At 56.3% G+C, this 24,133-nt stretch overlaps 6 protein-coding genes across 6 annotated transcripts; 4 read left to right on the forward strand and 2 right to left on the reverse strand.

Moving 5' to 3' along the window:
* Positions 1–665: 665 nt before the first annotated feature.
* Positions 666–2,801, forward strand: CCM_01125 (Protein kinase-like domain; the record flags this gene model as incomplete). The annotated part of the gene is given in 6 exon segments (XM_006666282.1): positions 666–796; positions 839–906; positions 923–1,188; positions 1,253–1,401; positions 1,476–2,091; positions 2,139–2,801. 6 exon segments carry the CDS (start codon positions 666–668, stop codon positions 2,799–2,801), a joined length of 1,893 nt encoding a protein of 630 aa, XP_006666345.1.
* Positions 2,802–3,354: 553 nt separating this feature from the next.
* CCM_01126 (serine threonine protein kinase, putative) lies at positions 3,355–9,109 on the reverse strand (the record flags this gene model as incomplete). Its single annotated transcript, XM_006666283.1, has 2 exons — positions 3,355–8,538; positions 8,585–9,109. The coding sequence occupies 2 exons, from the start codon at positions 9,107–9,109 to the stop codon at positions 3,355–3,357; spliced, it is 5,709 nt and encodes a 1,902-aa protein (XP_006666346.1).
* Positions 9,110–11,473: 2,364 nt separating this feature from the next.
* On the reverse strand, positions 11,474–17,236 carry CCM_01127 (ATP-binding cassette transporter, putative; the record flags this gene model as incomplete). The annotated part of the gene is made up of 21 exons (XM_006666284.1): positions 11,474–11,487; positions 11,540–11,907; positions 11,957–12,069; positions 12,148–12,208; positions 12,342–12,456; positions 12,530–12,713; positions 12,800–12,981; positions 13,320–13,441; positions 13,488–13,748; positions 13,789–14,072; positions 14,152–14,172; positions 14,382–14,678; positions 14,740–14,755; positions 14,839–15,197; positions 15,242–15,433; positions 15,500–15,655; positions 15,741–15,897; positions 15,953–16,116; positions 16,649–16,684; positions 16,776–16,933; positions 16,969–17,236. 21 exons carry the CDS (start codon positions 17,234–17,236, stop codon positions 11,474–11,476), a joined length of 3,528 nt encoding a protein of 1,175 aa, XP_006666347.1.
* A 540-nt stretch (positions 17,237–17,776) lies between these two features.
* On the forward strand, positions 17,777–19,088 carry CCM_01128 (uncharacterized protein; the record flags this gene model as incomplete). Its single annotated transcript, XM_006666285.1, has 5 exons — positions 17,777–17,915; positions 17,977–18,064; positions 18,118–18,522; positions 18,576–18,953; positions 19,004–19,088. The coding sequence occupies 5 exons, from the start codon at positions 17,777–17,779 to the stop codon at positions 19,086–19,088; spliced, it is 1,095 nt and encodes a 364-aa protein (XP_006666348.1).
* Positions 19,089–19,550: 462 nt separating this feature from the next.
* CCM_01129 (translation initiation factor eIF3) lies at positions 19,551–21,463 on the forward strand (the record flags this gene model as incomplete). The annotated part of the gene is made up of 3 exons (XM_006666286.1): positions 19,551–19,761; positions 19,832–21,080; positions 21,163–21,463. The coding sequence occupies 3 exons, from the start codon at positions 19,551–19,553 to the stop codon at positions 21,461–21,463; spliced, it is 1,761 nt and encodes a 586-aa protein (XP_006666349.1).
* A 476-nt stretch (positions 21,464–21,939) lies between these two features.
* On the forward strand, positions 21,940–23,679 carry CCM_01130 (homoserine O-acetyltransferase; the record flags this gene model as incomplete). The annotated part of the gene is made up of 1 exon (XM_006666287.1): positions 21,940–23,679. One exon carries the CDS (start codon positions 21,940–21,942, stop codon positions 23,677–23,679), a length of 1,740 nt encoding a protein of 579 aa, XP_006666350.1.
* Between the last annotated feature and the right edge of the window lie 454 nt (positions 23,680–24,133).

Genomic DNA, 24,133 nt, shown 5'->3' on the forward strand with positions numbered 1-24,133 from the left:
TCCAATCTCTTGCTTCAAAGCAAACGACGACACTCTCTCGAACAGCTGCCAGACTGAAACCCTGCCTGAAGAAAAAGACCAGTGGCTAGCGGCTGATCGGAGACTGCCGCAAACACGTTACATCGGCCGCCCACCGGGTGGGAGGCCGAAACACATAGGGCGCAGTCTGTCGGGCGGTCGCGAACTCAGGGTTGAGTTGAGTACGTAGGCGCTGTGCAGGGAGAGGATGCTTTTTGAACACGTCGAGAAATACTGGAATACAATTGTCGAGGACCCGAGAGCCTGGTTCCTGTGCTTTGACTGTACCGCTGCAACGTGATGCAGGCGACCAGATAGTGAAAGGGGATGATGATATCTTGGTAATTTTAACAAGGCGTCGTTTTGAAAATCCACACGTGGCAGGACCCGCTCAATCCCCATTGATGCACAGCCAGGCTGAGGCATAATAGAACAGTGACAATGTCCATTCTTTTAAATTTCTGCAATAAAACGAAACTCGAGCGAAAAAGAGTAGAACAATAACGACAACCTTGATGGTATGACAGTACGGCTTATTGTTGTGGCAGTCCAGCTTAGTGATGTTGCATAGCCAGCTTATTGATATTAATATATCCACTATGTACACAAAAACCGGCATCTTGCAAACTAATATCGTGATTATCATAATGGACACAAAGGACATCCCAGTCCTATTGCGGCCTGCTATTACCCTGGAAGGATGGGTAGAGTCGGAACACCGGCCGTTTATTCCGTATTTCCGCAACGCCATGATGCCGACCAACGCCAGACCAACGCCGTTTGCTCATCTACAGATACCGCAGCATTGATCAAGGTGCAGGGAAGGGCTGGACTCGTCCAGTCTCATTTTTGCACCATTCAACATGGAATCCAACAGAACCACCCGAAGTTCCTGTCCCTTCAGTGCAAAGAAGCATTGTTCCTTCCCTCGTGCGCACAATCGATGCCGACTGTGACGACAGGCAACAGCCTAGAGCCACCGCAAACATGAGACTCACACTATTCAACAACATCACCACTGCCGTATCCCCCGGCAGACATCGAGTATTCATTCAAGCTACCCCCTCGGACCTGGCCACCCCCTCGGACCTGGTCCCTTCCATCTGCTTTACTCGCAACCCTGACCAAGATCCCGTTCTGCAGAGCTACATTGGTGCCGCCATCAGCCATGTCTGACGATATCCGGGATTTCCCCCTATTTGAGCTGTTGCCACGGTCACCCAGTGCGATTGAGATGCACAACCGGGCCCACTGCCATGTACCGGAAGGTCTCAACTCCTTTATCGTCATGGCCAAACAGACATCAAGACGGCGAAAAGGCATGATTACGTTTGGGGCTCATGTGGACTGCGACGTTTGCTACGAACTGGTACCATACGACAGGTACGTCGGCCGGCACAATGGCACACTGCCGTCTGATGCTCCCATGGCACATGTCCTGACAAGCTCATCGGTAGACACATATGCACCTTTACCCTGACCAGCAGTGGCGACCTCGTCTTGGTCGACGAAGCTGCCATCAATAAACCTCTGATGTCTTCTCACCCCGTGACCAGAGCCGACTCCCAGAACCAACCGCGTGCCCTCGAAAAGTCCTCGATGAGCAATGATGCTAATCTTGGCCCGTGCGCGGGGCAGCGCCGCGTCATCCCCATGTCCGATGTCGACCGGTGCGTCGAGGTTGGCCCTGGTTGTATCTTTGCCTTCAGGTGGCGCGTGCCGCTCGCGGGACCCGCCATCATCGCGAGCGCCCGTGAACAACTCGCCCGGATCTACGCCGCCTGCCCGCAACAGTACAACATCGAAGACCCCCTCCTCGACAAGCTCGCCCGCGAGGCCCTGAACCACCCGCTTGACGCCCGGCCGCTGCCGGAAATGCACTGCTACGGCTCCTTGCGCCGCCGCGACATGGGCGGGTGCGTGCGCGAGCTGGTCGAGTTGCGCAGCGGCAAGGTCTACGCGGTCAAGAGGCTTTTCGGTCCGCACAAGGGCCCCAAGGTTGAGGAAAGAGTCGCGAAGTGGAAGAGTCTGGCCAAACTCCAAAGCGAGAGATTCGATTCCTTAGACTATCATGTAAGTCGTCGTATACCAGCGTCGAATTCCGTATACTCACTTGCCAGAGCAATATCCACCTGCCACAACTCGTGTACGGCTTGGCAGGAAACGAACCCTGGCTCGACTGGTACTACGACCTCTACCAGGGCAACGCGCGTGACTACTTTGCTCCTTTGATATTGCCCCCGAAGAAAGCCCGGCTGTTCGACGTATACAGCGCCGTCGTCGACCAACGCATGCGGCTGTTCGTAGAGCAGACACTCCCAGCACTGGCGTACCTCGAGGTGCATGGCATGGTGCACGGCAACATCAAGCCGGAAAACGTGCTCTACACGACGACACTTGTCCACTATCCGCACCAGCCACCCGGGAAGAGTGTGCGCTTCGTCCTGGTGGATTTTGCGTTTGGCGCCATCGGAACGTGGTTTGGCACGTTGGGGTACATGGCGCCTGAGACGCTGGAAACCTACAAGGTCTCGCACAAGGCGGACCTGTACGCGCTCGGCGTCACTATGCTTGAGCTTTTAGGCGTGTTTGAGGTCTCCAAGCTCTGCGGCGGCATCAAGTACTGGAACAGCAGGATGAAAGCGCTCACGGGCAAGACGGTGTGTCCCGACGCTGAGGAAAGATATGACGATACATGGAGGTACGGGCACAGGCAGGTGCAGGAGCTGTGCGAGCACAGAATGCTGAGCGTCCCGCTACTGGGCATGTTGCAGCTGGAGTAGGAGCAGCGGCAGGATGTCCAAGGTGCGATGCAAGCCTTTGCGCAATGTCGTGACAATGCGTTCCGCGTAGGTCATGCGCTCAAAAGCGTCGGATTGAGTTGACGGCAACTCATGCATCGAGGGCAGGCATAAAATAGTTATGTGCAACGTTATTCATTAGCGTCGGGGAGGGGGGCACCATTCCACCTGGACATGGGCATGTATAGGGATATGCACCTATAGAAATAAAGAAGAAGAGTTACAAAAGAGAAGGCAAAAACCACCGCCCAGACCCCAAATGCAACACGTAACGTCAACCGACAGAACCTGCCTCGCGCCCCCAGGTCTCCCCCATGTGTGCTAGTTTCCCTGAAACGCCGGCGCTGCAAAATCTCCCCGGTGGCTAGGAGATGGATAAACCGAGAAAGCGATATGTGAAACAACAAGTGAACAAGACGTAAGAAAGGGATCAAGGAGGATAAAGAAACAATACGAATAACATTTCAAGCTAGGTAGCACAGAGTCGTGATTGCGCTACAATAACCTGCGGGCAAATCTCTACGTCAAGAGCGGGTTACTTTCCAATCGGACGCGGCGTCGGCTCGTCATCATCGAGGACAGCGGTCGGCGGCGGCCGCGGGGTGGCGTCGACCTCGTCGGTCGGCTCGCCCTCGGTCGGCGGTGTCGTGGTGGTGCCTTGCTCTCCTGCTGCTGCTGGGCTGTGCAAGTCGGGAGGCACCTCTTGCGATGGCGTTGTGGCCACCTGCGTCACCGTCTCGGGCGTGCTGTCGGAGGCTCCCATCATGCTATCGTGACTGTTGGCGCGCATCATCTCGATGCCGAGCTTGGAGCTCGGGAGGGGAGTCTTTCCCGACAGGGCTTTGCTGCCGCGTCGTGCGTGGTGCTTGTCCTTGTGCACCGCCTCCTCGTCCTCGTCGTCGGCCGAGTCGGTGCCGTCGGAGCTTCGTCGCTCAGACGCCTCGCGCTTCGACTTGAACTTGTCCAGGGAACGCACCGCTTGCTCCATCTGGCCGGGGGCCGATTGTTGTGTCACGAGGAGGGGAGGCGGCGCCGGGGCGTCTTGAGAGTTGAGAATGTCGGATTCCGCAATGCCGAGCCCGCCTTCCTCCCAGTCACCGGTCGTCTTGCGACTACTGACAAACGGAATGTCTTCCGTCGTGACGGATTCCGAGTCCCCAAATACACTGGACATGGAATCTTCGCGACTAGACATCATTGCAGAGCCCTGTCTGCAGACAAAGGCTGAGATGCTCGATGTAGGGCTATCGTCAGATCTGGGGTTGAGTTTGCGGAGGTTAATGGGCACGGGAGCTGCTGTTACCGAGCCGGAGCTTGAGCGCTGGGGCGACTCGGGACGCCACTGGCAAAGTCCGCGGAGCACTTCGCCCAACTTTGAGGAGCTAATAGGCTTCTCGATCAGCGAATCAAAGTAGTGAGGAGCCTGCAGCTCCTTCAAGTAAGACGTGATGGCAACAATGGGGGTATGCGCGTTGGTGTTCTTGGTCTCGCGGATCATCCTGGCGACGTCGGCGCCATTAATCTGGGGTAACCTATACTCCAGGAAAATAACGTCAAACTTGATTTCGCTCATGGAATATCGCACAGCTTCGGAGCCGTTGGAGACGGAAATGGTACGGCAGCGGAGCTTCTCAAGCAGCTTCTCCATGACCATCCTGGATACGGGATGGTCTTCGCAGATGAGCACATCTAGTGGTCTAAACGTGGGCGTGCCACCATCAAACGCGATTTGGGAAAGGCGGCGGGAGCTTTGTCGGCGTCTCTGCACGCGCAGCAGGGCATTGTGCCTGTCTCCTTCATTGTCGGAGGAAGAGGGCGACATGTCAAAGACCTGGCTTCGGCGATTGCGATGGTGCTGGTGGAGCATGTCGGTAGCCACGGGGCTTGATTCGGCAGAGCCAACTGTAAGTGAGCGAGATCGCCCAGCGCTGCGTGGCGTGGAGAGCTTCTGGGGCGAAATGGCTAGCTGCTGAGGTGTCGGCTTGCCCTTGACAGGTGATACGCCAATAGTCGTGATCGCCTTTTGTAGGGTGGGTGGCCCTTTCGGAATGTCAATGGGTGGCGCATGCGGCTGCAAGTTGGACGATTGGTGGGAGAGGCTGGACCCGTTGCTCGAAGCTTTCCGGCGGCCCTCTGCACCGCCAGCTACAAATGACACGAGTAGTGGCGAGGAGGGCTGCGATGCCCGGCTGGGGGACGAGGTCGCGTGGCTATATCCAGACGGGGATTGCGGGCGGTTGCTGCCCTTGGCGTTGGACAGCGTTCTCTGCAAGTGGTTTGCGAGGACTGGGCTGCCCTCCAACGAGGGTGCTGGAGATCCGATTCCCGCAGAACTACTGCTCGAGGACTGCTTGTTTTGGGCCGCCAACGCCTCGGCGCGCAGCTTTTGGATAACATCCTTGTTGGCCTTTTCGAGCACTGGTAAATTCTTGAAGGAAAAGTTGCCAAAGTCGTCGGAAACCACTGGCTCGCTGAGACGTCTAGACTTCATATCTCGCACATGAGGCGGAATGTGTAGAGGCACCAGTTTGCGGTTCATCGAGTTAACTTGGGACCTGACACGCGACAGAGCATCATGTGGTCGGTCTGGGTAGTCGGATCCAGAGGCTGACTGGGGCGACATCTGGTCTTCCATCTCTTCGGCAAAAGACTGTAGGACAGCTCCTCGAGCGTCAAAATATTCGGTATCTTCGGGGTTTTCGGGCTGGGGCACAAACTGCGCCTCATCTTCGAGAAGGGTATCCCAAGTGAGGCCTGTAAAGAAGGCATGTTGGCAAATTTCATCGCCTCCGCACGCATACTTTTCCTCGCGGTTGGAGCCTAGACGCTGGTGAGGATCGATGCAAAGCAGCTTGTTGATGAGATCTTTGGCCTCCTCCGATACAGTCTCCAAGACTGATTCATCGGGCCATTGAATTTTACGCGCCAGGATATTTTCAAACACCTGCTCGGCCTCGCTAGCATGGAAAGGGGGAACTCCAAAGAGAAACTCGAACAGGATGCAGCCGACGGACCACCAATCTGACGTTTCGTCCTGTTTGTCACCGTTGATGGTCTCTGGTGCAAGGTAGTCGGGCGTACCAACGAATCGTCTGTTCGTATCTTGGGGGTCGAAAAGCGCCATGGGCGGTGGCATCATGGTCTGTGGGAGCGACGGATTCCGGATGTGGGTGTCAAGGCTGGCTCTAGTACTAGGCAGACTACCTGGTATATCGGGCGACCCGTGATACATGGCGTCGTCGTCGACGGGTGACTTGGACGCCATCAGGTGCAGTGCCCCAGGATCCGAGTCGTTGAGCGAAAAGTTGGATAACATCTGCGAAAGGGATTCACTACCACCGCTATCGCTTCGTCGTCCGCCTGAAGTTCGTCGAGGCTCAGTCAGCTGACCTAGGCTAAAATATGACGGCTGGGACATGCTGCCAACATCTGGGGTCATCTGAGGAGTCATAGCCGGGGAATGAGCATGGCCCTGAAGGTCCAGCGACGTGGAGCGTGAGGAAGCCATAGATGTAGATCGAACAAAAGGTCCTTGTTTGAGGAGATCGGGCGTGGCCTCACTTGTTTCGCTGTTCAACGCTCGTTTCTGACGGCCAACCAGGCCCATTCGGGAGAGACCGAAATCGGTGAGTTTTAAATGACCTTTTTGGTCAATGAGCAAGTTGTCCGGCTTCAGGTCACGGTGAATAATACCACGCTCGTGAAGGTGCTTGACACCGAGAATGACTTCGGCGAGATACTTTTGTACCCATTCCTCTGGAAGACCGCCTAGCACCTTGATCAGCGCGGCACAGTCACCGCCGTTGAGGTACTCCATGACAAGATAGAGGTAGTCTTTGCTAGAAAAAGTCCAGTAGAGCTTTGCGACGAATTCGCTCTGACCCTGCCACATCATAATGGCTCTCTCCGCCTTGACGTTGCCAACCTGATTCTTGGCAACCATGTCTGCCTTTTTGAGCACCTTGATAGCAAAGTACTCTCCGGTAGACTTTTTCTTGGAGAGGTAAACACTTCCGAACGCGCCCTTGCTGATGGGCTTGATGATTTCAAAATCTTTGATGGAAGGTTGATTGGATCGTGCTTGGGGCGGTGCCTGGCTAGCACCCAGGCGCGGAGACGGCGGTGGTCGCATGACGAAGTCGGAAATAGCAGCCGAAGATTGTCGCCTATGGTGTCGTGTAGGGTGACCAATGGGGGAACTAAACTCGCTGCTGGGAAACATAGGTGACGCTTCCGGAGAGACCATGACATCGTGTGAGCCGGGAATGATGCGGGGCCTGATCCTCAGCGGCGAGGAAGGCTGAGTGGCACCACGGGATGGCGATTCTTGGCGGCGAGGAGATGTAGCGCCGGGAATGACGAGGCTTCGTCTCTGGTGTTGGCGGGCACTGGCAGCACGTCTAAGATCGCCGAATTCAGACATCGGTGAGTCGGTTCTCGGCATGTTTCTCGATACAGAGAGCGATCGAAAGTTATCATCGGGGTCACCGGGGTCACTTTCCAGCCAAAGAGACGAGCCCCGTCGGCCATCTCGAGAATAGGCCGAAGCTCCGACGTATGATCTCGGCGTGAGGCACTCCTTCGGGCTGGCAGAGCCGGTGGACCCAACGACAGAGCTTGGCCTGGAACCGCCGTGTATAGCAGCCGATAAGTTCACTTGACGTAAGGCGGCTGCGAGTGCTGATGGACTAGTGACGAGATGGCCGGAAGAGCCGGCCTCGGATCGGCCTCGAGACCGTGAGTCTGAAATGACGCTTTTACTTTCAGACTCGATGGGTTCCCGTTCTTCAACTACATCGGGCTGCTGCTGGTCATCAGTGTCGTCGATACTGGAGTCTGTAAGCTGGCCCGCGGCAATACGGGCGGCCTTTCTCATGGCCTCCTCGACGCAGTCTTGAACAAGGCAGGAAAGTTCAATGCGGATACGTTCAGAGTACTCGAGGATTTTGCGATGGCGGAAGATGGCGTCAACCTTGGCGCGGGCAGCCTTTTCCGTGTCAGCACACAAGAGAGCGAGGCCCTGCTCTTGATCGAGAGTATTGGTACTCGGAGACTGCCATTGCAGTACTTGTGATATTCGAGACTCGGATTGGGGGGATTGCGTTCGAATTTCGCCGTCGTTGAGGTGCGTCGAGTGTTCTTTGATGGTGGGGTTGCTAATTTCGAGAGCAGTGTCGCACAGGTCCATCAAAAGCTCGACAATTCTTGCCTGAGGTCGTCGAATGGCAAAGGAGCGTCCTCTAGAGTGTCCAAAGCCACTGGTGCGATCTCGAGAGCGAGCGAGTGAGGTGCTTGGCGATGATTGTGTGGACGGGGGCGGTCCAATGGGGAGTCCCTTGTAATTTGCAAGCGGTGTTAATTGTGGTTCGAGCAGTCGGCTCTGACGAGTCTCGAGAGCATCTAGCACTTTGACAATAGCATGACGGTGCTCATTGAGGCTCTCTTGCGCCAGCTGCACATCCATCTCGGCCCGGTGCTCTTGGAGACAGAGATCGGTATGCTTTTCAAACCACCATGGAGGGATTTGACGCTCGCAGATTCGACAGAGGACGGGCGGAGGGGGCTCGAGGGGCTCCGAGTCCTCTTCGACCGACTCGGCGAGCTTGGTAAGGTAGCCAGCCAGCACCTCGGCACCTGAGCCGAGGGAGTCTACAATGACGTCGGGCAGGTCGATTTGGATTTCTTGCGGCGGCGTCCACGGACGTATCATCCACATAGTCTGGGCTGGTTAGTTGTTAACAGGTACGGGGGGGCGGTATGCTTACGTGACTCTCGCCTCCAGAAGCACTGTCATAGACCATAATGCCTTGGGCTTCAAGTTGGGCAAATTCATCCGGTTCTTCGGTGGGTGCTGGTTCTTGTTGGCGTAATTCCTGGTCGGGTTCGTCTGGCGTGGCATGCTCGGCGGGTTGGTTGAGACGTAGCTTGGACAGAGGACCCAAACGCATGGCAAATCTGACACGGTGGCTCTTTGAGTCGTCCCCTTTCATGGACTCGACAATATCGGTAAAGGCAGTCTTGTTGTCGCTGACGATGAGGTCGGAGAGGGGGGTGCTCTCGAGGGAGTCGTAGGGTGTACCGACCACGTCGTTCCACGAGGGACTCACCCACTTGATGGTGCCGTCGAGATTGAGGTCGACAATGACATTGAGGGTCTGGGCAGCGGCTTCTTCCAGTTCCTCTCTCTCGTTTCGAATGTCCTGGCTCAGGGATCGGCTCATGAGGGTGGAGTCGAGTGTGCGAAGCGTCGTGAGTGCTGGCGGCGCCAGCGACTGCGACGGGGGGTCCATGGCTATATTTTCTTCAATCGGGAGGAGTATTTGTATCGAAGTATCGAGAGGTCATGTGGCGGCGCCGAAACAGGGCCAAACTCTCTTTCCGAGGGCCTTGCCGCCACGGCGTCGGTTATTGTTGGGTGTATTTGACTTGGTTGGTGTTTGCAGCTGTCGTTCGCCGGGGGAGGGAACTGGCAAAGGGCGCCAGGACTAGAGCCGCGGGAGACCTGGATACATGGCTGGCAAAGGGACGCTTGGAAGCAGACGAGTTGCTCCCGTGGGGGGGGTCTTTTGTTGGTAGGACCAAAAGTTTGGATATTGGGCAGGGCAAAAGGCGCGGGAAGCGTGACGATGGGCGGGACTGGCGTTGTCTTGATTGGCGACGGCGGCCCGGTTAGAGGGTGGGCGATGAGGATTCTTGGGGGGGGATGCCACAGGGAAGGTTGTTGACAAAACAATGCAAGGCAGCAAGAAAACAAACCAAATATTAGCAGGGAAGAGTTCGGTATGAAGGAGACGAAGCCGTGCGTCGAGAGGGAACAAAAAAAATCGAAACAAAAAAACGGGCGATGCAGCAGGATGGATTACCCAGGCCCTCCTCTGTGCTCGCTGGCTTCACGATGGGCTGGCTGTAGCGGCGCAACTTAACTCGTAACTACTAACAGGAGGTATTAAACTCCAGCTTCCCAGCTCGCGTTTGCTCGTCCTCCCCCATGACACATTAAGCGGGGGAGAAGTGAAGGTTGAGCCAATGGGAATGGGGTGACTCGGAGCTAGCAGCAGCTCCCGGATCAGTATGTACATTGGACAACATACCTACCGTACTGCTATTTCATAACTAATAGAGGGTTGGTAGGTTTCGGTCTAGTTAGGAATCCAAGAGCTTCTCAATGGGTGGTGGCCATATTGTGCTTGCCTATTCCATAGAGGCAGCTTGATGCAGCACAAGACGGAACATGCATGCTCTTATATGCTATAATATCTACATACACAGGTCCCGAATGTGGTCTAGCGTGGGTTATGTAAATCAGGAGCTTTATTAATTACGACCAGCTTACTCAAAGTCTTTCCGTGTATTCGATACGGAATACTCGGGTGAGAAGATTGAGCAAATAGAATGAAAAATGACAAACTATGATCCTTAGTAGCACCACAAGCAGACGCACAAAGACTTGACCCAGCCAGCCAGCCAGCTTGAGTTTGTTAGCGTGGCGGCGGCCAAGCAAGCCACTGGCACTGGCACACTAACGTTAGGTTCAGCGGCTCGTCGATGGTCGCCGGCGTCCGCCACTTGTAGAATATTCTGGCTCAAGATTGTGCCACAGTCCATCAAAACATAATCGAGGGCATTCATACGGTGTTTGGGTGTGAGCGCACAAACGAGACCCTGTAGTTACTGCAGCATGGCATTTTGATTATTCGCTGATGCCTGCTGCGGGCGCTCGTCATGATACTGCGCCAGCAGCTTGGACGAGCCCATCATCGTACGGCCTTTGTCTAAATGCGGCCGTCATGCTTTTTTTTTTTGACAACTCGTGCACACAACACACCAACCCAACGCAAGCAATAACCATCTGCAAAAGACGGCAAGACGGATACAACAAATGATACAAATGACACGCTGCGCCAGTGCGACCATGCTCCCCCCTTATCAACCCGCGCTACCATCTGCTCATCATGCATGCGCTGGCAAACGCCCCAAGCCTGCCCACCCACAGCAAGGACCAAAAACAAGGGATGCAGCCAGCAATGGCTCAGCTTTTTGTTTAATAAGGGCAAGAAAAAAAAAAAAAAAAAAGAGACCATGGCAAAGGAAATGTGCGCCACCAGGGTCATGGCAATTCATTCTCACACAAGCATCCAAGGCTGGTCCTCATGCGTTTCGCATATACTGACATCTCCACCGACCCAAGGCACAAGTAACCGAATCCAGCCGATTTACGTAGGAGGTAGTTATCTGGGCTGCTAACATTTTCCTCTTTCCAAAATCCTTCTAAACATTTCTCCAAAATAATACCTCTGGCTCTGCACATCCTCCCCCCTCCCATCCACACCCATCGACCACGCCCAGAACGCCGGGGCGACGCCCGTTTGCATGCCTGGGTCCAAGGCTTCGGAGGGGGGGGGGAATATAATGCCATCCACGAAGCAAAGCCGGCTACAATGGCCGTGCGTGCCAGCGTGCCAGCGTGCCAGCGTGCCAGCGTGCCTTGCGATTTCGGCAGTTTAGCATGCACGCTGTGCAAAGTTGTTTCATGCTGCCAAACCGAATGCATCTGCACGCCGGGCCTAAACAAGCCAGGGCTGGATATCACAACGTCGCCGAGAAATTGAGCGGCGAGACCCCACCGGGAATAGAGTAATATTAACTAGTTGTAACTATGTAGATATAACTAACTTGGAGATGTAGATGAATTCCAACACTTGGAGGCTTGCGTCACGCACCAATGACGCAAAATGCCCATCCTGCCTCCGCACCAGCTCCTCGGGCACACCCGCCTCCACCAACCGGCCGCCGCCCTCCTTGACCACGACGAAGTCGAACCGACGGATAAGTCGAACCCGGGGCAGATGGTGTCGACGTCATGAGCCGTCCGGCACCACGGTGCACCTGCAAACACGTCACGCAGCACCACCCGTAGCACCACCCGTCCGTCGCCCCATCGACGGCTCGTCCAGCAGCACCGCACAGCGACGCCGTCGTCAGCTCCATGTCCAGGCCGCCGCTCTCCAACCCGTTCCAGAGGCCGACTCGGCGCAGCACAGCCTCCACGGCCGCCTCGCCGTGTTGCCCGCCGGCGTCCACAGTGTGCCTATCAGCACGGGGGCCCGCGTCTTCCGCCACCGCTCTGAGCCGCTTGCGAATCACGTCGCGTCGGAGGGTTGCCCAGGTTGTATCCGACAATCTTGATGAACTCCTCTTCCATCTCGAGCAGCTGTGTCAATGTAGCCACGAGCCCCGAGCTCTTGTCACTCTATCCGCAACATGAGTAATGAAGCGACCGCATGGAAGCAAATCGATGCCGACTGGCCTTCCGGTGCCGTGCGCAGACGCCAATCTTGAGACCTGCTGCAATATCAAGACTGATATTGCTCATGCCGACCGAGCCAGGGCTGCCCGCCAGTTAGCGGGAACGTGCGATTTTTGAAAGCGATGCAGCGGCGTCGAAACCTGTGTGACGCGGCCAACGCCACGCATCTCTCTTATTCCCCCTCGAACCGGCCATGGCGCCGGTGGCTCGCACACACCTCCTTCGGCCGGTTTTCCGGCTTGACGTCTTGCTCAAAGGACCGAAGTTCACGCAATGGCACCCAGCGACTTCTCCAACAGCGTCCAGCCGCCACAATGACGGGACGCCAGACTTGCATTAAAAGCTGCGGGGATTACATCATCAGCAGTTGCACTTTTGCCAAGAGTTTCTGGCAAGCACTTACACAGAATATTGTTCAGGGATACACCTAGAAGAGCGGGGTTGGTGCAGGACCGCAACAGCAGCGCCAGCAGCACCACAGTCGTGGCCTCGGCAGCAACGAGGAGGTCGAGCATGAGCACCGTGCTCAACCACGTCTGTACGCACATGAACAGGTACTTTGGCCTCTGCCATCGGGCTAGAAGCGCCTGGCCATACGTCTTGCAGTGCAGCTCCCAACCAAAGGCACGCAGTCATCGACGCCGAATTCAGCGTCCCGAGAACGTTGGCATACAAGGGCCTGTGCCTTGAGCTTTAGCACTCGGAGCTGCTGCGACGTCTGGAAATGGAAATTTTCCAGCACGTACATGGCCGCGATGAGGAGCGGAACGGTAGCCGCCATGTACGGAGACCCCGTTGCGGTTAGAGGTGCCTCGGCAGCGGCAGCGGCACCCAGGAGGCTGTCCACGGTGCTTTCTTCCGCATAAACCTGGGGTGGTTTTTTTTTCCCCAAGGTTTTTCTGTGACCTACTTGTGACTGTTACCAGCGTCCTGGTAGCTATCTGTGTTTCAACAAGGGACATGTTCTGACTGAAATGGTTCAGTGTACTGAGGTGCGCTACCAAACGAGTCAGACAAAAAAAAGGTAGCTATAAAACCCCATGCTATACTTGCTGCATGAATGTTTTTTTATCTAATAAAAATATAGTGAAAGTGTCGCGCCTCGGACGGTGCGATATTTGTGTCAACATTGGCCTTGTCTTGCCCAGCTGTGACTCATGCATGCCTGTAGGATGCATAATACCACGCATAACCGGCGATGCCGACAACATTGAGTATCCCGGGTAGCAGGTATATGACAAGCAAAGAGCGTTGCCCACGTGCCATGTCCATTGATGCACCCATTCTACCAGAGGACTGGCACCATTCGCTGATGCTGTAGAGAAATGTTTAGAAATGTACAGGCAAAAGTCGCTGCAAACACGTGCACAACGGTAAAGCCGACAAAGGTCCACGACTTGAACCAGCCATTGGACTGCATGTAATAACGATAGACGTCCAAGTCCAACTTGCCGACGCAAATCTTCCTTTTCGTTTGATTCGGCCACTTTTCCCGACACGGCAACTCGGCGTCCTTGGCCTCTTCCTTGCTCTCATCGCCATCCTCCGCTGCTTCTGGCACGTCTTGAAACGCGCCCGCGCGAGGAAAATCGACGGTAGGTCCCGTCTTGCTCCAGTCGACCCTTGGAAAACATCGGTATTTGTCCGCGGGCGGTCGAAAACGATGTGGCGAGCGTCGCGGAAATGGTGGTGAGCCAGGCTTCTGGACCAGAGCATCCGTCGATGGCACTGACAAAGTCGTCGAGCAGAAGAGTCTTGGGACAGGAATACAGTGCTCGGGCTAGGAACACTCTTTGTGTCTGCCCACCGCTGAGGATGCCGCCGCCGCCACTGCTCCCCATCTTGGTATTGTCTCCTTTGTGCAGCTGCGCAAGATCATGCTTGAGGACGGCCACATCCAGAACTTCATCGTACAGGTTCGTGTCGGTCAAGGAGTCAACTTGAAACTGTCCACATATTGCCTTTTTGATAGTCGTGCCAGGTAGCCACGGTGACTGTTGGCAATAGGCGACTAATTGTTCTTACAGAGACGATTCCCCGCTCCAGCTATGCTTCACCGAGGGTCCGTTTTAACAGCGTAGATTTATCCAAGCGATACTGCCAACCACATCAGTTTTTGAATCAGATGTGGTCGAAAAGCCCACATGTGCTGAACAGTCTGGCCGCGCAAAAACGTCGTTGACCTGCACAGCAAGCGTTTCTGGTCAGCTTCGCCAGCATGGTCAGTTCAAGAGCCACCACCTCCTCAATGGCACATAGCACTCGTTGAGCTTCGTCAGGCACTCGGCGATTCGATCGACGTCGGTGCTCATGAGTGTGAGAGCCGCAAAATCGACGTCGCGATTCTGCAGAGCCTTGTTGTAGATGAGACGGACGGAAGCGCCGCAAAACATGACCTTGAAGCGATTGGCTTTTTGGTTGTAGTGCAAATGTAGAACACTCAGGCCAAGATAGACGATTCCTGCGGCTACCACCACGCAGTAACAGCCTGTCGGGGTTAGGGCTATGGCTTCGTTGGTCAGAAGCGACAGAATTGTATGGGAGAGACAGGGCTACGCGAATATGAAGCCAATCAGAGAAACTCGGGGAGGGGCAATGGCAAGAAAATCATACAAGACGGCGCGAGACACTGCGATAGGGAACTCGAGCCGACGCGCAGGCCGTCTTCGAGATGCCTAGGCGCGAGCAATTCCTTGATCGAGACCGTCTGACAGCAGCGCGTCATCCAAGGTATACAAGTCCTCAATGGCGAGAGAGTATCGAGAGCTGCGACGAAAGGTGTCATTCAGCCACCACAAGAAGCACCGATTGACCTGGCCGCTCGTGGCCTTGGGAGGCAACGTCTGGTGTACCGAGAGAAGACGCGTCCGGTTACCTGTATTCTCTACTGGGCGAAACAGGGTATTGGAGACCACTGCAGCAGTATAAATGATGGCAGCAGCGTCGCCCCCGCCCAGCCAGAGTGTTGGCGCCTGTGGCAGGTCCAGCAGCAGAGTGATTACGAGGTACAAGCTGAGTATGAGCGAGGGCCGGACAGAACAGGCGTCCTCGATCCAGGACAGGACAATCCTCTGAAAAGCGACCAACAAACTGATTATCGCTGCGCCATATTGACACTGGTGTCCTTGGTGTTCTCATCCAGGCTCCGTAAGGCGACAAGCACAGTCGCAGATCGCTTGGCATTGATCGACTTGTACACCAGGGCGCGGCTGATGATGACAGTTGCCAAGATGGAAACATGGTGAAGAAGATACATACATTGTATCATGGCCAACAGAGCGGGGACAACAGAAACACAGCAGCTCGCCTAATAATACAGTCGAGTTATTCCCGTTGTTCTGCTGCTCGCACTCCCATACCCATGCACCCATACGCACATGGACATATGATTCGGCTCGTCGGCATGCAGTCTGCAGCCAATCGTGTTGAGTTGGGTATTCAGCTGAAGCTCGTGTATGCCGAGTTGAAGATCCTCTGGGGTAACTAGTACGGTGATGACCGTGCCCGATACCCGGGCACAAGTATAAATCTACGCCCGTGCCCTGCTTAAGCAACCTCCTCGCAGGTATGCCATATGCTTGAACACAACAAGTCACGTCAACGACATGAAATACATCTACATTGTTTCCGTTTTTGCTGTGCCGTCGCTGGCAAATGTTGTTCAGAGCCAGAAAGGTAAGCGTCTCGTCGAGTGCATAATGGGAAGCTTCTAACACGCCTGGGCAAAGGGAAAGGTGCTTGCATAATTTGTCCACCATGTCCCTCTGGTCACTGCTGCATCACCGGAGTGAGCTGTGCGCCAATTCCGGGCCTTGGCCAGCCTTGCACTGGTACGTCGATCATCTCATGTTGGCAGACTGATTCAGGGCTGATTCTAGAAGATAGCACTACAGCACCATTCCCTGGTGTGTGCCCATGCTTTGGGGATATGAAATGCGTCGGAGGAATCTGTGTGCAGAATTGAGCACTATTGTAACCAATGGCGGCTATCTGTGACCTTGCCGGTTTCCTCGAGTTGAAAACAGAGTCGTAGATGAAGTCTCAATAACAAGCTTTCGAGGCTACGCTGATCCATTGTCGTATCGGAGATGAGAGACAGCATTTGTTACAATACTTGGTTGGCACTCTGGAATTTGTCACGAATGATTAAGGTTGAATTTGGGCGTCCATCTGTAGTCAGCTGTGGCAGGGCAGGGCGAGTGAGGAGGCATAGTTAGGCATTGCGCCCGTGATACGCTCCTCTACCCTCTGCCCCATGTGTACCCGAAAAGCGGCATGCAGCAGGGCTGCTTTTCCGCAAAGCTTTATTACCTATTAACTGGGGTGGAGGGGCGAGAGCAGCATCAACATCACATCAACGGGGGGACCACTTGGCTGGGGTTGGCCAAGTGCGGAAGGGAGGGCGGCTTTGACTGAGAATGACGGGGCCATTCACTATTTTCCGTAGTTATTATCAACGGCCCGCCAGAGACCGGGCCATTTTTTGTCGGTGCTTTTTGTTCGTGAATACCTGATAACTGACCCAGATTTCCACGGATCCGCTGCAGCCCTGCAGGGTCTAGTTAGCGAACAGCCTTGGGACAGGACGGAGTGCCATTCCGCGCGGCCAAGTCTCAGGGTGTTGGAAGCTGTCTCAGAAGAAGACGCACGCCAAGAGTTACGACAAAAGTTGTGGTGTGGCCGAGGTGCGGAAATGGATTGTGCCAATGATGGAGTAGATGGAGGACCAACGTGGTGCTGTTGAAGGATGGGAGGGTTGAGTGAGGGTTGAGGGTTGTTTGAAGGAAGAGGGAGGGAGGGCTGAGGGCTGCAACGGGCTGTAGCAGGTGTCGAGGCCTGTACCCAGTATTTCATGCAGTCCTGCAGTAACAAGAACAGAGAGAGCCGGGCCAACAGAGTGCCGGTTGCTGGTGCAGTTAAAGCAGCGGCCATTTTTTGCCTGCCGACCCCCCAGAAGCCCCAGAAGCAGCCACAAACCCGCCAACATCTTGCTGCTCAATCCGCTGCTTCGGCGTCCAGATGCGACCCACCCCTCTCCACCCCCCATCGCATCGCCGCTTTTCTGCTTTTCTCGCAGGCACCACATTTCACATCGATTCATACCCGTCATCATAACCTCGTTCGCATCGGCGAATAAAGACCATTGGCAGCGCCCTCCTTGTCTTCGCTTGTTCACCCATCACACAAACCCTGACAGACGACCCTGCCACTGTTTTTTTTCACTCGCTGTCCCTCCCATCGCCTCCAACCCCTTATTATCCCCTCCCAATTCCCTCAGCCCTTCCTACCCCGCCCACTCTTTCTTAACGCCGATACACTTGTACACTTGGGACTTCCCCAACCGCCAACGCGACTGCCGCAAATCTACCTGGTGAGCCACCCCACGGATTCCGAAACGTCCCTACTTGAGACGACTATCTCGACTTCCCGGTTTCAATCTGCGCCGCCAAGCAGACCGCCCGGCCTGGCCCATTCGCCAAAATGCAATCACCTGTTGGCCCCAGCATTGCTCCTACCTACCTACCGAGCCACTGCTAGCTTGCCACCTGCTACCAACCGACCATACAGCTAACACTTCACCGTCGCAGCGTCTGGCCCGAGGCCCTCACTCTCCAGCACACAATAGCACTTTGCCAATCCGTCCGACGCCATGTCCGCCTCGCTCTCGCCCGAGCAGTATAGCTCTCACCAGTCGCAGAGCCCTGGCGACCACCACTCCGAGGGCAAGAGTCCCTCGGGAATGAACCTCGACTTTTTAAAAAATCTAAACGACAAGCGTTCCAACCGGGGTATGCACCGCACCTTGTGTCATGATTCTAGTTACAATTTTGATGTTGACTTCAACGCCAGATGGTCAAGCCCCGAAGCGCCGAGGCCCTAAGCCCGACAGCAAGCCAGCTTTGACTCGCCGACAGGAACTCAACCGCCAGGCTCAACGGTACGCTTCCCGCAGCCTGCTCCAGACTCGACCATCTCTGATTGACGTGACAGTACCCATCGCGAGCGCAAAGAACTATACATCAAGGCCCTCGAGGACGAGCTTCTCCGACTAAAAGAAGTCTACAGCTCCGTCTCGCGCGATCGCGAGAAGCTCGCTGAGGAAAACCGCCTGCTCAAGGACACACTGGTTCGGAATGGCATCAACGTACCCGGCCCTAGTAACGGACGTGATGACAACAACAACAATCCTAGCGCCGGCTCAACAGGCTTCGGTGGCGGCTCCCAAGGCCCATTCTCGCCGCGGCAAACTCCACCGCACGGCTCGGCTCCATCCGCTGGAGGCAACTACAACACTCCATCACAATTTCGCGGTAATCAATTCAGCTCATCTCCCCCACAACACATCCCAGCGACTCGCCTGGACGTTGAACAGGCCGGGATCGACTTTGTCTTGGCGTAAGCTCGACCAGACGCCGATCCATGACTCTTGACTGACATTCTTGCTACAGTTTAGAGAAGCCTTGCATGGCTCACTTGCCGTTCCTCATGGATAGAGCAGATGGTCCAGAAGGAGAACCATGTGGCCACGCTCTAATGGCAACATGCCCCCCGGCCCCGTTCAAGGACATTCCGCAATCGACGCCCTTTGCCAGCACGGATGGTACCATCATCAAGACGGAGGACGTTCCAAGCCAGGGAACATGGCAGGTAACCAAGGCCGATCTATCCACTCTCATGAACTTGAGTAAGCGCCTTGATCTCGATGGCGAGATCACGCCCGTCATGGCCTGGGGCATGCTTATGAGCCACCCCCAGTTTGCGGCGCTTTCGGCGGTTAATATCCAGCGCATCGCCGAGGACCTTGGCCGCAAGGTCAGATGCTATGGGTAAGGCTTTTTCCTTATGCCCTTGTTCTCCAGTAAGCTAACTGGTCCAGATTTGGCGCCGTCATGGAAGATTTCGAGTTGCGAGACGCTTTTGAGAGCGTGTGCTCCAACCAGTTGGAGCAAATGGCGTTCTAAGGTGAAGATGTCATGAGAAACGATACCAGTCTCTGTTTAATTCTAGACTTGATTTGATTAATTGCTTTGCATTCTTTCGGAGCCGTCGAATTTTGCGTTTCGATTGTGGTTAGGGCCCAGTCATGGACAACGCTATGAGATGGCAGTATTTTATTGTAGCAAATTCCAGCAATACAAAACCAAAATATATAGTACAACTACTGCTCTCATTTCCTGTATGAAAATATCGTCTTGTCCACCACATCTACACCCTCAGCGGCTCTTGGTGGGGGCTCAGCAGGCAGCCAGTCACGGGGCGGCATTCCAAGTTTTATGCCCCACACCCCACCACAAATTCGACTCAACTTCAAATTCAAAGTGTGTGGGACAAGCGAAGTGCAGAACGGCGGACGACCACGACCTCTTTCGTTTTATTCTCACGCAGCCCCGACGATAGCTTACCAACTGGACGAGCTATACATCATGGCCGTCTCAACCGACTACGTGAATATTTGCGGCAGCTGCCCCTCGGGCGATGGCTGGGGCCCCTCCGTCACCACCGAGACGACGCTCGACGGCGTGCCCTATGCGCCCTTCTCCAAGGGTGACAAGCTCGGCCGCATGGCCGACTGGACCGCCGAGGGCAAGGACCGCGAGCGCGGCGGACGCAACCAGTACAACCGCAACTTCAGAGGTGGGTGAAATTTTTGTCGTGATACCAGGAACTCCAGAATTGCTGACGTGCTTTCTCTCCCCCGCCCCAGATCAACAAGTCTACGGATCCAGCCACGCCGTCACCTTCAACGCTCCTCCCGCCGAGGACGAGTCGACCTTTTCCGTCGTCAGCAACGCTCGCGACTCGACCAAGTCGAGATACGGCCGCGGCGCCGTCTTCACCCGCGGCGGCCGGGGAGCCCGCGGGGGTGCCCGTGGCGACACCCGTGGCGGACGCGGCGGTCAGGCCGGCGGTCGCCAAGCTGGTGGCGGTCGCGGTGGCTACGGCGGTTACGACCGTGGCGGCCGTGGCGGCAACCAGCGCGGCGGCGGTGGCCGCCGCTTCGGCTGGCGCGACTACGACAAGCCGCAGCGCAACCGCGACGCGAGCATCAACATCAAGGCCGACTGGGCGCTGCTCGAGGAGATTGACTACAACCGCCTGGGCAAGCTGAACCTGGAAACGGACGCGGGCGAGGACCTCGAGGACTACGGCTTCCTGTACCACTACGACCGCACCTACGACAAGCAGCCGGTCAAGGGCGCCGAGAAGAAGCTGACGGCGCTCGACCGCGCCGCGTACAACGTGACCACGTCGTCGGACCCCATCATCCAGAAGCTCGCCGACAAGGACGAGGCCACCATCTTCGCCACCGACACCATCCTGTCCATGCTCATGTGCTCGACGCGCTCCATCTACCCCTGGGACATTGTCATCACCCGGCAGGGCCGCAAGCTGTTCCTCGACAAGCGCGACAACGCGTCCCTCGACATGGTGACGGTGAATGAGAACGCCATTGACGCGCCGCTCGATGCCGCCGACGGCGGCCGCGAGGTCATGAACCAGCCGCCCGCGCTCGCCGAGGAGGCCACGTACATCAACCACAACTTTGTCAACCAGGTCGTGACGGAGAGCGAGACGGCGCGCGTGGCCATGGCCCACGAGAACCCGTTCTACAACGCCTCCGAGGACACGGACCCGCCCGCATCCCGCGCCTACAAGTACCGCCGCTTCGACCTGTCCACCAACGACGAGGAGCCCGTCTACCTCGTCGTCCGTACCGAGGTCGACGCCGTCCAGAAGAACGCCATCAGCGGCGAGGACCAGCACATGACAATCCGCGCGCTCAACGAGTTTGACAGCCGCGCCCAGGGCAGCGGTGGCGCGCTCGACTGGCGCGCCAAGCTCGTCTCGCAGCGCGGTGCCGTCGTTGCCACTGAGATGAAGAACAACTCGTGCAAGCTGGCGCGCTGGACGGTGCAGAGCATTCTGTCCAAGTCGGATATTATGAAGATTGGGTATGTTTTTTTCTTCTCTTTTGGTTGCTCAACATCTTGGTTTTTATTTGTTGGTGAATGCTAACATCTGTTTTTTTTCTAGCTTCGTCTCGCGTGTCAACCCCCGCGCCAACGACAAGCACGTCATTCTCGGCGTCATTGGCTGGAAGCCCCGTGACTTTGCCGCGCAGATGAACCTGTCCCTGTCCAACGGCTGGGGCATCGTCCGCACCATTGCCGACATGTGCCTGAAGCACGAGGGCGGCGACGGCAAGTTTGTCCTGCTCAAGGACCCCAACAAGTCCATCCTGCGCCTGTACGACGTCCCGGCCGGCAGCCTGGACGAGGACGAGGAAGACGAGGAGGAAGAGGCCGGCGAGGACGCCGAGGAGAATGACGAGTAAGGGGAAATGAGGAAAGTGGAAAGACCAAAAAAAAAAGCGCATATAAAGTATGAAAGGAATTCAGCCGTCGCATTATGATTATGCCCTGCCCATGTATTCTTTGTCTTTTTTTTTGTCAGCTAGAGGGAGTCGGGTTATTACATTGCTTTTGATGTCTACATGAGAAATCCCCCGGGCTTTAAAATGCCATTGACCACGTAGAGCGAATGTCTTCCCCCGCAAAGAGCCTCTGTATTGTCTTCTGGGGAAAGGTCGCGGAGGGTTGGTCGGGTCCGCCCGCCATCGCATCACAGCATCCATCCACAGAATGAAGTTGACCAGCTCGAAAATATAATAAATGAGGCTTCATTGAAGAATGAGACCATTTCAACTACACACATACTAGAAAACAGCTCATTCAACCCCGAATACCCCGCGGTCATCTCCGCTATCGGTCCGTCGGGGCATCGGCCGGCGATCCGGGCGCTGCACGTGAAATGGTGTGCGAATGGAGCAAAGCGCCCCAAAGAAGCCCGTTGTCCAACGGCCAAAGCCATCCCATGACAAATCAACCCTTTTTACCTCTCTCCTCTCCTCTCCTTCAGATTCCAATCGCCATTCCTCCCCAACTATTCCGTCTATTTTTTTTTCTCCCCCTCCCTCTCCGCAAGCTTCCGTTTACAGACACACTGCGCGCTCCCATGAGGTCTCATCGGCAGCTCGCCGCGGCCGCTCGGCACCTGCGCCGCCGGCCTGCGCTCCCATCACCAGTACCGCACCGCCTCGCCTCCCGTCCGCTACAAACATCCGCAGCCGCGCGCTCCGGCGCCGCCTCCAACCCAGCCATGGCGTTTCCCTGCCTCGACGCCATGGAGACGCGCTCCGCGCGCCTCGAGAGCGGCAGCAACAGCAACTCGTCCAGCGCTCCGAGCGACGGCCCCCCCGACGAGCCCTCGTACACGTCGGGCGTCACGCAGGTGCACCACGACCGCGACCCGCTGCACCTGGACTGGGGCGGGGTGCTGCCGTCGTTTGACGTGGCGTACGAGACCTGGGGCACGCTCAACGCGGCGCGGTCCAACGCCATCCTGCTGCACACGGGGCTGTCGGCGTCGTCGCACGCGCGGTCCACGCCCGAGAACCCGTCGCCCGGGTGGTGGGAGCGGTTCATCGGGCCCGGCGCGCCGCTGGACACGGACCGCTTCTTCGTCGTGTGCACCAACGTGATTGGCGGGTGCTTCGGGTCGACAGGGCCGGCGAGCGTGGACCCGGGCCACGGCGAGCGGTACGCGACGCACTTCCCCATCCTGACGCTGCAGGACATGGTGCGCGCGCAGTTCCGGCTGCTGGACGCGCTGGGCATCGGCGCGCTGCACGCCAGCGTCGGCGCCAGCATGGGCGGCATGCAGTCGCTCGCCGCGGGCGTGCTGTTCCCGGCGCGCGTCGGCCGCATCGTGTCCATTAGCGGGTGCGCGCGCTCGCACCCGTACAGCATCGCCATGCGCCACACGCAGCGCCAGGTGCTGATGATGGACCCGCACTGGCGCCGCGGCTTCTACTACGGCCGCGTGCCGCCGCACGCCGGCATGAAGCTCGCGCGCGAAATCGCCACCGTCACGTACCGGTCCGGCCCGGAGTGGGAGCGCCGCTTTGGCCGCCGCCGCGCGGACCCGGACCGCCCGCCCGCGCTGTGCCCGGACTTCTTGGTCGAGACGTACCTGGACCACGCCGGCGAGAAGTGGTGTCTGAGCTACGACCCCAACTCGCTGCTCTACGTCACAAAGGCCATGGACCTGTTCGATCTCGGCCTGCGGAACCAGCAGGCCACGCAGCGCCGTCGCGCCGCGTACCGCGCCGACGACGCCGCGAGCACCACCACCACCACCACCAAAGCCTCGTGCAGCTTGACCCTGCCCGAGACGCCGTACGAGGAGCAGCCGGGGTCGCAGGTCGACATGGACGCCGGAGCCGTCGAGGCCGGCTCGTCGCGCCCGCCCGAGGACCTGGTGCAGGGACTGGCGCCGCTGCGGGACACACCCGCGCTCGTCTTGGGCGTCGCCAGCGACATCTTGTTCCCGGCGTGGCAGCAGCGCGAGATCGCCGAGTCGCTGCGCCTCGCCGGCAACCGCAACGTCACCCACGTGGAGCTGAGCGAGGAGATGAGCCTGTTTGGGCACGACACCTTCTTACTCGATTTCAAGCACGTTGGCGGCAACTTGAAAAACTTTTTGCGTTGACCAACAAGCGGACCTTGTAAAAATGATATATGAAAAAGAGGCACGGGGTGGGGGGATGTTAAAAGTACGGATATCAGACAATTGTCACTGCATAGGTACTGGCGTTTCGGTATCAATCAGCTTGCGCAGATTAAATTCAAAACACTCTGCAACCAAATAATTCCACTGGTATCTCAATCATGTTAAACATCCCCAAATACTTCCCTGGAGCTGTTCTAGTCCATATTCATGCCAGTAGAGCCTCCAGGTAGAACAAAATATGTAGTACAGATGGCTATACTTTGTAGCCTCGATTTGCGTCAATTATCTCATCAAGAGACAAAAAATTTACAGTAAAACATTAAAGCAGCTTCCTATATCTGAGAGAATAAAGTCAAGTAGAACGCCAGGGCACCTGTACTTTGAAACAAATGAAAACAGTCGAGTCCCGATCTCAATATGGAACCAGCTGAAA

The sequence above is a fragment of the Cordyceps militaris genome (assembly GCF_000225605.1).
Source record: "Cordyceps militaris CM01 unplaced genomic scaffold CCM_S00001, whole genome shotgun sequence".
Lineage (NCBI taxonomy): Eukaryota > Fungi > Ascomycota > Sordariomycetes > Hypocreales > Cordycipitaceae > Cordyceps > Cordyceps militaris.